The sequence below is a fragment of the Rana temporaria genome, chromosome 7 (assembly GCF_905171775.1).
Source record: "Rana temporaria chromosome 7, aRanTem1.1, whole genome shotgun sequence".
Classification (NCBI taxonomy): domain Eukaryota; kingdom Metazoa; phylum Chordata; class Amphibia; order Anura; family Ranidae; genus Rana; species Rana temporaria.
In genome coordinates, this window is record NC_053495.1 from 101283323 (window position 1) to 101297528 (window position 14206).

The 14206-nt window shown below is 40.5% G+C and overlaps 1 protein-coding gene across 2 annotated transcripts in view; it reads right to left on the reverse strand.

Moving 5' to 3' along the window:
• HMCN1 (hemicentin 1) overlaps nt 1–14206 on the reverse strand; it is a 384153-nt gene that overhangs the window by 337981 nt on the left and 31966 nt on the right. For both annotated transcript variants that reach the window (XM_040359793.1, XM_040359792.1), the window contains exons 6-7: nt 13701–13807; nt 1231–1351 (exon numbers count right to left, since the gene is read on the reverse strand). In XM_040359793.1, coding sequence (XP_040215727.1) covers nt 1231–1351; nt 13701–13807 — 228 coding nt within the window. The remainder of the gene's footprint in view (nt 1–1230; nt 1352–13700; nt 13808–14206) is intronic.

Sequence of the window (14206 nt, forward strand, 5' to 3'; positions counted from 1 at the left end):
GAAAATTCTTTACCATGAGGTGCCATGTTGAACTTCCAGTGACCAGTATGAGAGAGTGAGAGCGATAACAACAGATTTAACACACCTGCTCCCCATTTACACCTGAGACCTTGTAACACTAATGAGTCACATGACACCTGGGAAGGAAAATGGCTAATTGGGCCCAATTTGGACATTTTCACTTAGGGGTGTACTCACTTTTGTTTTCAGCAGTTTAGACATTAATGGCTGTGTGTTGAGCCAAGCTGCACACTCACTACTTTACAGCAAAGTGTATTTTTTTCAGTGTTGTCACATGAAAAGATAGAATAAAATATTTACAAAAATGTGAGGGATGTACTCACTTTTGTGAGATACTGTATTTTTACAACTAGATTCAGGGTCCTGTGGGCATCACAGTTAGTTCTGCAGAGACTCTTGATATCACAAACGCTGTCTCACTCTAGTACATCAGCTAATAAAATGACTAATTGTGGCTGTAGACACTAACCTACCCAGGCATAGTTGCCATAATCTTGTAGACCATTCATCTAGAGGCTTAACCATACCTTCTTGTTCTCCTAATTACATTGTAGATTTGAAAAAAAGAATGGAAGAAATGTTTTGATTGCTAGTAAATGTAAAAGTAAATTAAACCACTTACATTGATTCGTTTTTGTATTCAGAATAATGAAGTAGGGCTAATTTACTAAATGTTAGAAACTGCCTACTAAGAAAGTAGTGAATGTTTACTAAGCTTAGCAAAAGGTGAAGCTGTGTGTACTGTATTCAAACAATCATGGGCTAGCAAAAAAAATGTTTTTTTTTTTTAATTTCTCATGTGATCTGGTTCCCAAAGTGTTTACTATGTTTACTAATATTCACTTTGGAAATTAACAGGCCTCGGCTGCTTAGACCAGTTCACACGGGGCGGCACGACTTTGGGGGCAACTTGGCAAGGCGATCTCAAGACGACTTGAGAGGCGACTTGCAAAATGACTTCTGTATTGAAGTCAATGCAAGTCGCCCCCAACGTCGTACAAGAACCTTTTTCTAAGTTAGAGCGACTTGCGTCGCTCCTATTACAACGGTTCTATTGGATAGAGCGGCTGACGAGTCGCCCCTGTGTGAACGGGCTCTTATTTAATGTTGCATCTTACTCATTTTTAGAAGTTCAGCATTTGTCAGTTTCCCCTTTTCTGCAAACTATAAAAAATTACATGGAATGTTACAGAAATAAAAAAAAACAACCTTCTATGGGTCTGCTGGAAGTTTTGCTGAAATCTAATGTAGGTTTATTGGAGAATCCTGCTTGGAAATCCACCGTACTGACACCTGTGATTCTCACTGAATGCCGTGCACTGCTTGATGTCTGGAAGAAAAAAAAGGAATTTCATGTGTTTTATTATTAGAATAGAAGCCCTTTAGGGACTTATTTATACATATGATCTTTTGTGTATTTTCACTAGGAAATTGCACCGAACGTTCTGGCCTTTGGTGTTAATAAAGCCTTTCAAACTTCAATGTTGCTGCAATGTGGTCATCATTAGTCTTCATAACTGCTACTAGCAGCAATTTGGGAATGCTTTGTATGAGGCCTCGTACACACAACTGAGGAACTCGTCGGAAAAGACAAATCGTTTTCCTCGACGAGTTTCTTGTTAGGCTTGTCGAGAAACTTGACAAGCTTTCTTTGCGTACACACTGTCAAGACCAAATCTCGTCGTTCTCAAACGCGGTGACGTAGAACACATACAATGGGAAGTTCGATTCCACTGGCACAACCCTTGGGACTGCTTTTGCTAATCTCATGTTACTGCGTGTTAACCCTCCTCTTATGTTAGCTTTCTGTTACTATCCATGATGTTAACGGGTCGGTTTTGACTAGACATGTGCACAGAATTTTTTTTTGTTTTTTTTTGTTCCATTTCGTGTCGTTCCGTAGGTTCGTTTCCGTTCGTTTTTCGTAAGACGCCTGTTTTCCTGTTCGTTCCCGTTCGTTTTTCGTACGACGAGATTTTTTCGTATTCCGATCGTTTCGTATTTTCGTTACTGTTTTATTTTCGTACATGCGGGATGGTTCGTTATTCTGTTTAATTCATGTTCGTTGTTAGACAATAATTTTCGTGAATTTTCGTCAATGATTTGCATTCTGTATTTTGAATTCCTTTTTCTGTTCGTATTTTCAGTCGTATGTTCATATAACATCTATAATGCTATAGATGTCATATGAACATGCGACTGAAAATACGAACAGAAAAAGGATTTTCGTCATTTTGTACTTTCGTAAATATATCGCGGGATTCGCGGCACTTTCAACACGCGGCTCATCCATATTTTTTTTTTTTTTTATAAATTCTTTATTTTACCATTTTTCATCATTTCACATACACATTGCCTCTAACAAAGGTTTGTATCTTATCATACAGCATAAATCAACTTAATTCTTAACATCGGGCAATTTTTCCATTCTTTGATCAAGTCCATCTCTTTATCCTATACACCTTTTTCTTTATTAATCCTCGAAACTAAAATGCTAATGGACCTTAGCTTTCATCCTTTGCATCACCCGCATCTTTGACGTTAACTCTCCCCGTTAGAGACCTTAAAACCCCTTATTTTCCCTCATGGCTTCCTTCCCCCCCCCCCTCCCTCCCCCCCTCCATTCGAGCCTGTTGTTCAAAACCGCCACATTCTCAAATGAAAAAAAAAAGAAAAAGAAAAGAAAAAGAAGAAAAAAGAAGAAAGAAAAGAAGAGAAGAAGAAAGAGAAAAAAAAAAAAAAAAAAAGACAAAGAACTCCAAACTACTCCCTCTCCCCTCCTCCTACTCCTCCCCTCCCCTATATCTGACAAAGGGTGCCCATATCTCCCTAATCCCCTCCTCTTGTTCCCTCAAAGCTGCCGTGAGATTCTCCATGTGTTGCATTTCTGTAATTTTTGCCAACCATTGTGGTCTACTTGGGGGGCAGGTACTCTTCCAAAGAGCTGGCACACATGCTCTAGCTGTGACCAATAGATGCCTTACTAGGGATTTCTTATATTTTTCTATTGATATCGGAATGTCTAGCAACAGGTATGTCGCCGGGTCCTCTCCCAAAGACATCTCAGTTATTTCTTCTATAACTTCGGATACCATTTTCCAAAAATCTTTCACTCCCTCACAGTTCCAAAAAATATGTAACAGAGTTCCCTCTTCTTTTTGACAGCGCCAACAAAGATTTGTCACTTGTGGGAAGATCTGGTTCAGAACTTCAGGCGTCCTATACCACCTGCTTAGGATTTTATATCCTCCCTCCTGAAATTTAGATGCCAGTGATGCCCTATGATTAAATTGAAATAGTTTTTTCTTCTGATTTTCTGTAAAAGTTACCCCTAAATCTCTCTCCCATGCCTGAACAAAGCTTATCTCTTGTGGGGCTTTTAATTCAATTATTAAAGAGTAAAACAGTGAGAGTGCATGTCTGACCGGTTCTCCCTTAAGACACAGTTTCTCAAATTCCGACAGTGTTACTCTAACCCTTGTTTGTCCTTGGATTGAGCGTAGAAAGCCCCTTAACTGTCTTCTCCTATAAGGGTCCAGATCGTCAGAAAATTCCCTTTCTATTTCTTCATTTGACATTACACGATTCTCTCTCAAGAAATGTATCAATCTGGTTTTGCTCTGAATTTTTAAATTCCCAAAAATCGAGTCCCTTAGACCCGGAGTAAACGCTGGGTTCCCTAATATTGGTGTCATCGGATTCACGTCAGTTTCCCCAACTGAGTTTCTAAGTGTTTTTTTAACTACAGTAATTGTTGTCCCTATCGTTGGGTGTCTTTTAACTGTCTGTGATAAAACAGATTTAGAGAGCCAGATTAGGCCTTCCAATGGAAGCTCCGACATTGCCTGTTCTAAAAGCACCCAGGGTTTATCCTTCGGTGGTATGCACCAGTCTAATGCTCTTGATAGATGTACCGCCTCATAGTAGGCCACTGGGTCCGGAAATCCCACCCCTCCCTTTTCTTTTGGTAATGTAAGTATATCTCTTCTCACTCTGGCAGGTTTCCCCGCCCATATAAATCCCGCAAACTTAGCTCTGATTTCTTTCAAAAATCCCTGAGGTATTCTGGTTGGGAGTGTCTGTAATAAGTACAATAATCTTGGCATTGCATTCATTTTTATGATGTTGATTCTGCCGAACCAGGTGAACACCTCTCTATCCCACTTCAGTAGATCTTTTTTTATTTGTCTCATCAATGGGGCTAAATTTAACTCTAAAATTCTGTTTAATTTCTTTGGAATTTTAGTCCCCAGCTATCCTATATGTGAGTTTGTCCACTTAAACGAGAAGAAGTTAGTTAATTGTAGTTGTTGCGCCGTGCTCATCTCAACCCCCATTGCCTCAGATTTATCGTAGTTCACTTTAAAGTTTGAAAGTGCGCCATATTTATCTATCTCCGAGAGCAGTGGGGGCAGAGATAACGCCGGCTCAGTTATGAAAAACATTAAATCGTCCGCGAATGCTGCAAGCTTGTGTTCTCCCCCTCTCACGTCAATACCTCGAATATCTGTTCTTAACCTTATTGTCCTTAAAAAGGGTTCTAACGTTAAAATGAAGATAAGTGGCGATAATGGGCACCCTTGCCGCGTCCCATTGTAGATGTCAAAGGGGTCTGACATAATGCCATTTATCTTAATCTTAGCTTTCGGTCGAGAATACAAGCTCATAATCCATCTTTGCATCCCCTCTCGCAGTCCAATATATTGTATAAGTGTCCTCAAAAATTTCCAATCCACCCTATCGAACGCTTTTTCGGCGTCGGTCGAAACCAGTACTAAGGGCTTTTTGTTTGACTGTGAGAGGTGGATTGCATTTATCACTCGCTGCGTATTTTCTCTACCTTCTCTTCCTGGGGTGAACCCTACCTGATCCTGATGTATCAGACCAGGGATATAGGGTAGTAACCTATTTTCTAGGATTTTTGCGAAAATCTTTAAGTCTGTGTTCAACAAAGATATTGGCCGATAATTTGTGCATTGCGCTGGATCTTTCCCCTCCTTATGTATAACCGCTATGTGTGCCATGAGAGCTTCTTCTGGCATCTCCTGTCCTTCTCGTATTGAGTTATATGCATCCAAGAATCTTGGCATCAGTTTTTCTGCATAGGTCTTATAATAAAGGAGGGTAAATCCATCTGGACCGGGGGCTTTGCCTGGTTTTAGTAATTTAAGCGTGTTTGTGAATTCTTCTGCTGTAATCGGGCCTTCTAAGCTTCTCCCTATCTCCTCCGATAGTTTCGGCATTCCTGACTCCTCCATATATTTTTTTAATCTTTCCTCCCTCCCCTGAATCTTTGCTGTGTTCTGCTTCTCCTTTAACTGGTACAAACTCACATAGTAATTTCTAAATATTTTCGCAATTTCTTGCGGGGATTTGACTATCCTGTCTCCTGTTGTTTTGATTCCCTCAATGTGATTTTTGGCCCTTGCTTCTCCTAATGCTCTCGCTAGCATCCTACTTGGCTTATTCCCATATTCGAAAAAAGCTTGTTTACTTCTACTTAATGCCGCTTTTGCTTTGTCAGTTAGTAGCAGGTTCAGTTCATCTCGGGCCTTCTTCAGCTTCTCCTCTGCCTGTATTGCCAATGACTTTTTGTGTATTTTTTCTAGTCTACGTATTTCTCCCATCAACGATTCGATCTGTGCTCCTATCTGACGTTTCCTGTGTGCTCCCATTGATATTAGTATTCCTCTAATGTAGCACTTATGCGTTTCCCAAACGCAAGTTGGGGTCACCTCCCCCACCTCATTATTAGCAAAAAACAGCTCTAACTCCTGTGTTATCTTTCCTTCATACTCTGGGTCTTTTAACAAGGACTCGTTAATTTTCCAGTGCCACTCACGTGCTACGTGTTCCCCCAATTCCAATATACAGTTTATCGGTGAGTGGTCCGATATTGAGAAAGAACCAATGGAGGCCTCTACTATTCTTTGTACAAAGTTTTGAGATATAAATATATAATCTATTCTGGAATAGGTTTTATGTTTAGCCGAAAAAAAAGTGTAGTCTCGCTCATGTGGATGGGTAGTCCTCCAACAATCTACCACCTGTATCTCTTGTAACAATCTATTTGCTTTACTTAATTTACTGTATGCTATATGCGAGGTTCCCTTAGATGTATCGAGTATAGGGTCTAGAGCAATGTTTAAATCACCTGCCATTATTACCATGCCTTCCCTATTCTGGTACACCTTGTCTGTGTACTTCTCCAACGCTGCAATCTGTCCCTCGTTGGGCAAGTACACATTTACCAAGGTGACCTTCTGATCATTTAGATAACCTTTCACTATAAGAAGACGTCCTTCCTCGTCCTGGATTACACTTGTCTCTTTCCAGGAAATCATTTTTGAAAACATAATTGATACCCCCTTTGTCTTTGTTGTCAATGAGGAACTGTGGTACACTGTTGGGAATCTGTGGTTCCCCAGCTTTGGGATTTTATTTTTTCTAAAGTGTGTCTCCTGGAGGAATACTACATGCACTTTCGCTCTCCATAATTCTGCCATCAGTTTAGATCGTTTCTCCGGGTTATTTAACCCTTTTACGTTATAGAACATCACCGATATCTTTGCCATTTTGATGTTTTACTAAAAATTTTCCCCCACGGCTCCTATAGGGATGAGGACGGGGTGAGAAGAAGGATCGGGGAGTCAGGATAGAGAGGGAGAAAAAGGAAGGAGGAAAAGAAAGAGAAAAAAAAAGAGAGAGAAGAAAAAAAAAAAAAAAAAAAAAAACAAGGGGGAGATGGTCCCAAAAAAAAAAAAGAGAAAAATAAAAAAAAAATGTTTCCTTTCCTTTCTTTTCCCCTTCCCCCCCCTCTTCTTCAAATCTGGTTGGTCCCCTAGGATCCCAGAGATGGAAAAAAAAAAAAAAAAGAAAGAGAGAAAAAAAAAAAAAAAAAAAATTTGTTAGCGCCTCCGACTTCCCTCCACACGGAGGAGAGACGCTCTAATGGGGATAGGTGTATGAGCACCGAGGAGAGTCACATCTTCCTGTTAGTCCGGGTGCAACCCGTTGATTAACCCTTGAACTCCTATATTTTTTTTTTTATTATTTTAACCCCCCCTATACAGACAGAAAAAGACCATTTTAGTAACTAGGCATTTTATCCAACTACCATATGTTTCAACCCCGCATTTCTACCAGCCCCTTATCAACCCCTCTCCCTCCTGTGCCTCCCCTCTCCCTCTTTACATTACTTGCTTTTTACACTTCCAGTAATTCATTCGTCCATACACTTTTAACCTAAATTTTCCCTATTCCTTATCTTCCCGGGCTGGCTGTTATCCCACTTTATATCCTCCCCACCCCCCCCTCCCCTCCCCCTCCCCTTTTCCCCGTGTCACACACTAAATTTACCCTTTCCCTTAGTATCTCTATGTGTGGTATGTGTACTATACATTAATGTGAATTTTATTATAACATGCTAATTAAGTGACCTTCATTGGTTTCACAAGTGATATCCAGTGATCCATTTTTCCGTTATTCCTCTCCCGGTGAATAAAACATCAAATTAATTACATAGAATTCCCAATTGGATTTGTGGCTAAGTGATTGGTTTATGACCCCTTCCTCCCACCCCCCATACTTGATTATATTTACCCCATTAACTACCCTTAAGTTAGTGAAAAAAAAAAAAAAAAAAATTTAATAACCCACCCAGTTCACAAAAAAAAACAAAAAAACAAAAAAACACACCCCACACTTATCTACCATTATCCCTCCCCTTTATCCCACCCCCTCCCCTTTCTATAATAATATATATTATCTTTACCCCTAAACTACCCTTGATTCAAAAAGAAACCCCCCACTCTTTATCCACCCTTACCCTCCCCCCCCCTCATTCCCCCCCCCTACCCCTCTCTGGGTGGGAGAGGTTTCTAATCATTGGTTAACCTCTCTAACATCAAACTCTTCAGATACATATAGGAAAAAAAAAAAACTAGAAAAACAAATAAGACCATCAATCTTAATAAGAAAAAGCATATATACATTTGAGTCTAGCCAAAAAAAAAAAAAAAGGGGAGTCTCAAAAAAAAAAGAAGGATTCTAGCACATTGCTTCCAGAGACAACCCTTGTCGGCTATATTAGACCCCTCTTAAACCAAGACTGGAATATTTTTCAACCAACTCCCTCTTCAAAAAGGGAGTTCCTACAGAGGGCACCTACAGAGGGCGCCATCAAAGAGGGAGATAATGGGAACAAAAAAAAAGAATATTTATGTATAAACGACAAAACGAGAGAAAGAAAAACAGGCATATTAAGTTTTTCTTTTTAGAAAAGGGAGTTGGTTAGTTATTATGTAAGACCCCCCCTCCCCCTCCTGAAAGTTAATATTAATATCAATAAACTTTCTCTCTTCCAGAATTGAGGGAGCGATCTTCCATGTTCCATATTGCCATTGTTACTATAACAGATAGGTCTAGGTCTGTCCTTCTGTCCATATCTTCCCTCTGTTTATCTAGCATCCCTCTCTGCTGCACCTGGTAAGTCCAGCCAATTAGGAACTTCTACTGGCGTTGTCCCCAAAAACTCAAATAGCGAGGGAAGCTGAGAGGGCTCTCTTAAATAAAAGTTCCTTCCTTCCTTTTTTACGTTTAAGGATAGAGGATAGCCCCATCTATATATAGCCTCTTGCCTGCGTATTAATTCAAGTAATGGTCTTAACAAGCGACGTCTTGCTTTGGTTTGCCAGCATAAGTCGGGGAATAACTGTATGCTTGCCCCCTCCCATGACACCGTTCCTTCTTTCCATGCTTCCCTTAGAAGTTCTTCCTTTATTCTAAAAAAATGTATCCGGCATAGCACGTCACGAGGACTATTCTGTTCAGGGCTCCGATATGTAGGGACCTTATGGACCCTGTCCAACTCCAATGGGGATTCTGGGCTTTTTTTTAGAATTTTATTGAGAATAGACAGGACAGCTTCCCTGAGTGCAGGGCCCTCAAAGCTTTCGGGTATCCCTCTTATACGTACATTATTCCTCCTGCTTCTGTTATCAGCCTCTTCAGCCTTTAACTGCAATCTAACCAGTTGCTGTTGCTGCCATCCATATCCGGCTCATCCATATTAACTATTGTTAAGCCCCATACACTTGGTCAGACTTTTTTAACAACAAACATAAAAACTATAGTTTTCCCGTTCGTTCTCAGAAAATTTGTTTGTTTTAAAACTCCATCAGAAAACCATTTTTGGGTTCAAAAGTCTGGCCAACTGATCTCCCTTCAGATGAAAATCCACAGAAAAGTTTATTTGGCTTTACTGTACTGCTCAAAAGAGAAGCTGCTTCACTAACTACACTCACTGTCCATTCAAAAAAACGAAAATGACATCTATAACAAAAGATTTGCATTCTGTATTTTGAATCCTTTTTCTTTTGGTATTTTCAGTCGTATGTTCATATGACATCTATAACAAAAGATTTGCATTCTGTATTTTGAATCCAAAATATGAACAGAAAAAAGGAATTCAAAATACAGTATGAAAATCTTTTGTTATAGATGTCATATGAACATACGACTGAAAATACGAACAGAAATAGGATTCAAACAAATTACAGAATGCAAATCTTTTGTTATAGATGTCATATGAACATACGACTGAAAATACGAACAGAAAAAGGATTCAAACAAAATACAGAATGCAAATCTTTTGTTATAGATGTCATTTTCGTTCTTTTGCCGTTTTCGTTTTGTCGCATTTTCGTCGGATCGTTCGTTCGTATTTGCGGTTGTTCGTTATGCGGCTCATTCGTAATACCGTCGTTTTCGTATTTTGGTGCTTTCATTTTTTCGTATGTACACATTATTCCGCGGGTACGAAAATGAACATTTTCGTACGAAAATAACATTCGTACGAACGGGAATGCACATATCTAGTTTTGACCCGTGTCTTAAATCAGCCATAAAATACCCTCTGAACAATTATTTATCATCCAATTTGTTTCTTACCTCTTGGTTACCTTGTTAGGCTTCTTTATCCTTGAAAAGATTGGTTTTAATATTTTTGGTGTGACCCCTTAGACCTTTCTTTTCATAGCATACCTCTCATTTTCAAATTTAAAAAATCGTAAAATAGTCAGCAACTCTGAAATGTATTGGTCCTATGTTTCTTTACTTTATTTAGAGAAGCAGACAAGCAGGCAAAGAGATAGGCCCCTCCCTAACTACAGCTCACAGGGTTGAGAGGTGATTGGCTGTCAGTGTTACTAAGCAGAGAGAGTGTTTATGATTTCAGTTTTGGCACTTATTAGTGTCCTATAATCCTATATTATAACTGGGTCAGAATTGACCCTAACACCATAAACGTCTTAATTTTCACCAGAGTATTTTATAATTTAGTGAAAAGGATTATTTTTCTATTACATTGTTTAAATAGAGGTTCCTGACAAAGTAAAAAAATCTTGATGCAATAAACAAATTTATGTGATACTTATAGACATTCAAAACCTGAAAACGGGTCGGTTCTGACCCTAACACAAGAGGAGGGTTAAGTAAAAGTTTGGTAAGAGACGATTTGCACTTTTCAGACTGTTACAGCGTGACAAATGTGCTATCTTCCATTACAAACGCTACTTTTACCGAAGGTGCGCTCCCGTCTCATACTTTATTCTGAGCATGCGCGGGTTTCTTAGCATACACACGAATGTGTTACTCATCGAAAACCAGCTCGACGAGGAACACGACGAGGAAATTAAAACTCCCGTCGAGGAAAAAGAGAACTTGTTCTCTTCTTTTCTCGCCAAGTTCCTCAACAGTTTCCTCAATGAAAAACATACCCACGACCAGTTTCCTCGGCAAAAAAGCTCTGCCACCAAGTTTCTTGATGGATTCTGTCGAGGAAAACGGTTGTGTGTACGAGGCCTCACATGTTGTGATATGTGTAATGAAGTAGCTATTGCTAGGATCATGGTGCAAATTAATTGAGGCACGTACTTGCTGGACAATTTCCCATTCACTGTCCAGCTGTGAGCTTTACATAAAGCAGAGTAATTTGAGGTTGCTGTATTGTACAGCTGCTCAGGGAAGCTACAGATCAGAAGCAAGAATTCTGGGCTTTGATTAAGCACAGTTAATGTGTGAAAGTGTTAGACGTTCCTCCCCTGCTTGTACATGCAGTGCTCTTCATGTTTTTCATGGTTTTAAATGAATAAAGAATATTTGTATCTCAGCTTGTGTGTGCAGCCATCTGGGCTTTTCTTTGCCCTATGCTTGGTTAAGTGACCTGATCTGATGTCAGATGACCAAGTGCAGGGACTAAATGGAGTTATCCTCTGCTTTATGGTAAGTCCACAGTGTTTATATACCATAGATAAGTGTCCCCCAACAATGTCTTTAACAAGGGAGTGCATATAGCAATAAATAAAAAAAACAGCAACCTGTAATGCCTTGTACGCACGGTCGGACTTTTGACTGTGCAAAAGTCCGCCGTGAGTCCATCGGAAGTCCAGTAGAAAGAAAGAGAACAGGTTCTCTATCTAAGGTCCGTCGGACTTTCGACAAAAAAAGTCAGATGGAGGCTACACATGTCCGGACTTTCTGAGAAAAAAAGCCTGTCTGACTTTTTTCTCGGAAAGTCCGGCATAACAGTTCATAAGTATCTAGTTAAGTGATGAGTTACTGTTTAAACCACTGATTACTGTATAAATGTCCCTGGCAGGGAAGGGGCTAACACTAGGGGGCGATCAAGGGGTTAAATGTGTTCCCTAGGTGTGTTCTAACTGTGGGGGGATGGGACAGACTAGGGGAGGAGACCGATCGGTGTTCCTACTTAGTAGGAACACACGATCTGTCTCCTCTCCCATGAGAGAACCGAGATTTGTGTGTTTACACACACAGATCCCGGTTCTCGCTCTGTCATGAGCGATTAAGTGTGCCCGGCCATTGTCGCACCCGCCGGGCTTGCGCATCGGCTCTGGGAACACGCTGCAGGCTTGCACACGTGCCTGCTAAAGCATCTTAAAATTCAATGTACAGCTACGATGACTCACGCAGGGAAGCCACCCTGCCGCAGTGGCTGGTCTGGAAGGGGTTAAATGCAGCTAGTGTAAATACCTGAATTTGATTTAAAATTATCCTCTCGTAATTCTTTGTGCCACAGCAGACAGACTTGGAGAGGGTGGGCAGAAGTAGGAGCCTATAAGTTGTGCTCAACTACACATATGTTGATAAGAAACATACTGACAGGAGGAAGAAGGAGAGTAAGCTGTGGAATGAGTTGAAGTGATTGTAAAGTCTAGTTTTTTTTTTTTTAATAAAAATAACAAACATGTTATATTTACCTGCTCTGTGCAGTGGATTTGCACAAAACAGACTGGATCCTCCTTTTCTCCGCTGCCTTTTTGGCTCTCCTGGCCCAGCCTTCCATTTGAGTGCCTTTACAGCAAGCAGATTGCTATGGGGGCCCCCAAGCTGAGCTGCAGCTCAGTGTATCCATTCAGACACCCCTCCCTCTCCTCATTGACTGACTGAATAACAGCGCCAGAAGCCAATGGCGCCGCTGCTGTGTCTCAGCCAATGAGGAGGGGAGTCCCGCATGGCCAAGGCAGTCGTGGACATTGCTGGACAAAGTGGGGGCTCAGGTAAGTTTTAGGGGGGTGCTGGAGAGGCTGCTGCACACAGACTTTACAACGTCTTTAACTGCTTGCCGACCAGCCGCTTCAGTTATACAGCGGCAGGTCGGCTCGGCTGCGCTAGATCACAGAGCTATACGTCATCTCGCGAATCAGCCAATAGAGTCGCGTGCGCCCCCCGCTCGCCCCTGGTCCCGATGTGCAGGCCTAAACTGAGGAAAAAAATAGTTTTTTTTATATATTTTTGGGGATATTTATTACGGCAAAAAGTAAAAAATATAAAAGAAAAATTTAAAATCGTCGCTCTATTTTTGTTTATAGCGCAAAAAATAAAAACCGCAGAGGTGATCAAATACCACCAAAAGAAAGCTCTATTTGTGGGGAAAAAAGGAGGCCAATTTTGTTTGGGAGCCACGTCGCACGACCGCGCAATTGTCAGTTAAAGCGACGCAGTGCCAAAATCGCAAAAAGTGGCCCGGTCATTGACCAACAATATGGTCCGGGGCTGAAGTGGTTAAGTGGTCTGCTGCTCCTTTATTGTCCAATCAGCAGGCTGTGGATCTATCGGCAGGGAGATAATCTAACTATATGTATTAACTGCACAAGAGATCTGGAACCTGAAGAACTGATGAAATGTAACTATATGAGCTGCAACAATTGAAACTGATGAAATGTAAGTATTATCCTCTCAGATGTATAATGTGAACTTCAGTCAGACAGCTAGCATATTGAAAATATTTCTATACTGTACATACAGTGTGTAGACAGATTCACACCTTTGGCAAACTGTAATGAAGGGCAGGGCCAGATTTCTACATAGATAACATATGCCATGACCTAGGGAAGCAGGACAGTTGGGGGAAACATGCAGCCACTCACTAATCTTGTTTATTACTGTGAAAAGCACATACCAGGTTCCATAATCTAGTTGCATACCATATTACACATAGGGTTGGTTCCAGGATTAAAAGTTTGCTTTTTTTTTTTTTTGCCTGGAATGTAGCACCGTAATAATTTAATTACAAAAGTATTACTTCTTTATCAAGAATTTAGTACTGTGCTAATTTAATTAGAAAAGCATTACTTATATAACAACACCTGTCTCACCTTAATTTTCCACATCCCCGGTATTGGTTCTTTGATATTTAAGACTTTGGCAGAATTGTATATGTTCAGTAATTCATTGAGACCTGTTTCTGGCTTCATCTGTCTCCCTAGGAATACATGTAAATCAAAACATCTTAGACAAAATGGCACTAAACTTTGCTTAAAAATAGTTCCCAGGTCTACAACTGTAGACAGCACTTGAGACAGGCTAAAGTGACCTCAATCAATATTAGTGCATGTTTTATAGTCATTCTTAAAGGGGTTGTGAAGGTAAAAGTTTTCACATTAATGCATTTTATGCATTAAGGTGAAAAAACATCTGCGGCCCCAGTTTACTTACCTGACCCCTCGAAAGTCCCGCGTCATGAACGCGCTAGCTTCTCGGCCAGGCTTCTCGACTCATTCATTGGTTGATTGAAAGCAGCGCAGCCATTGGCTAGCACGACTGTAAATCACATCCAATGATGCAGCGCACATGGGGGCGGGACCAAGTGATACAGAGAGCT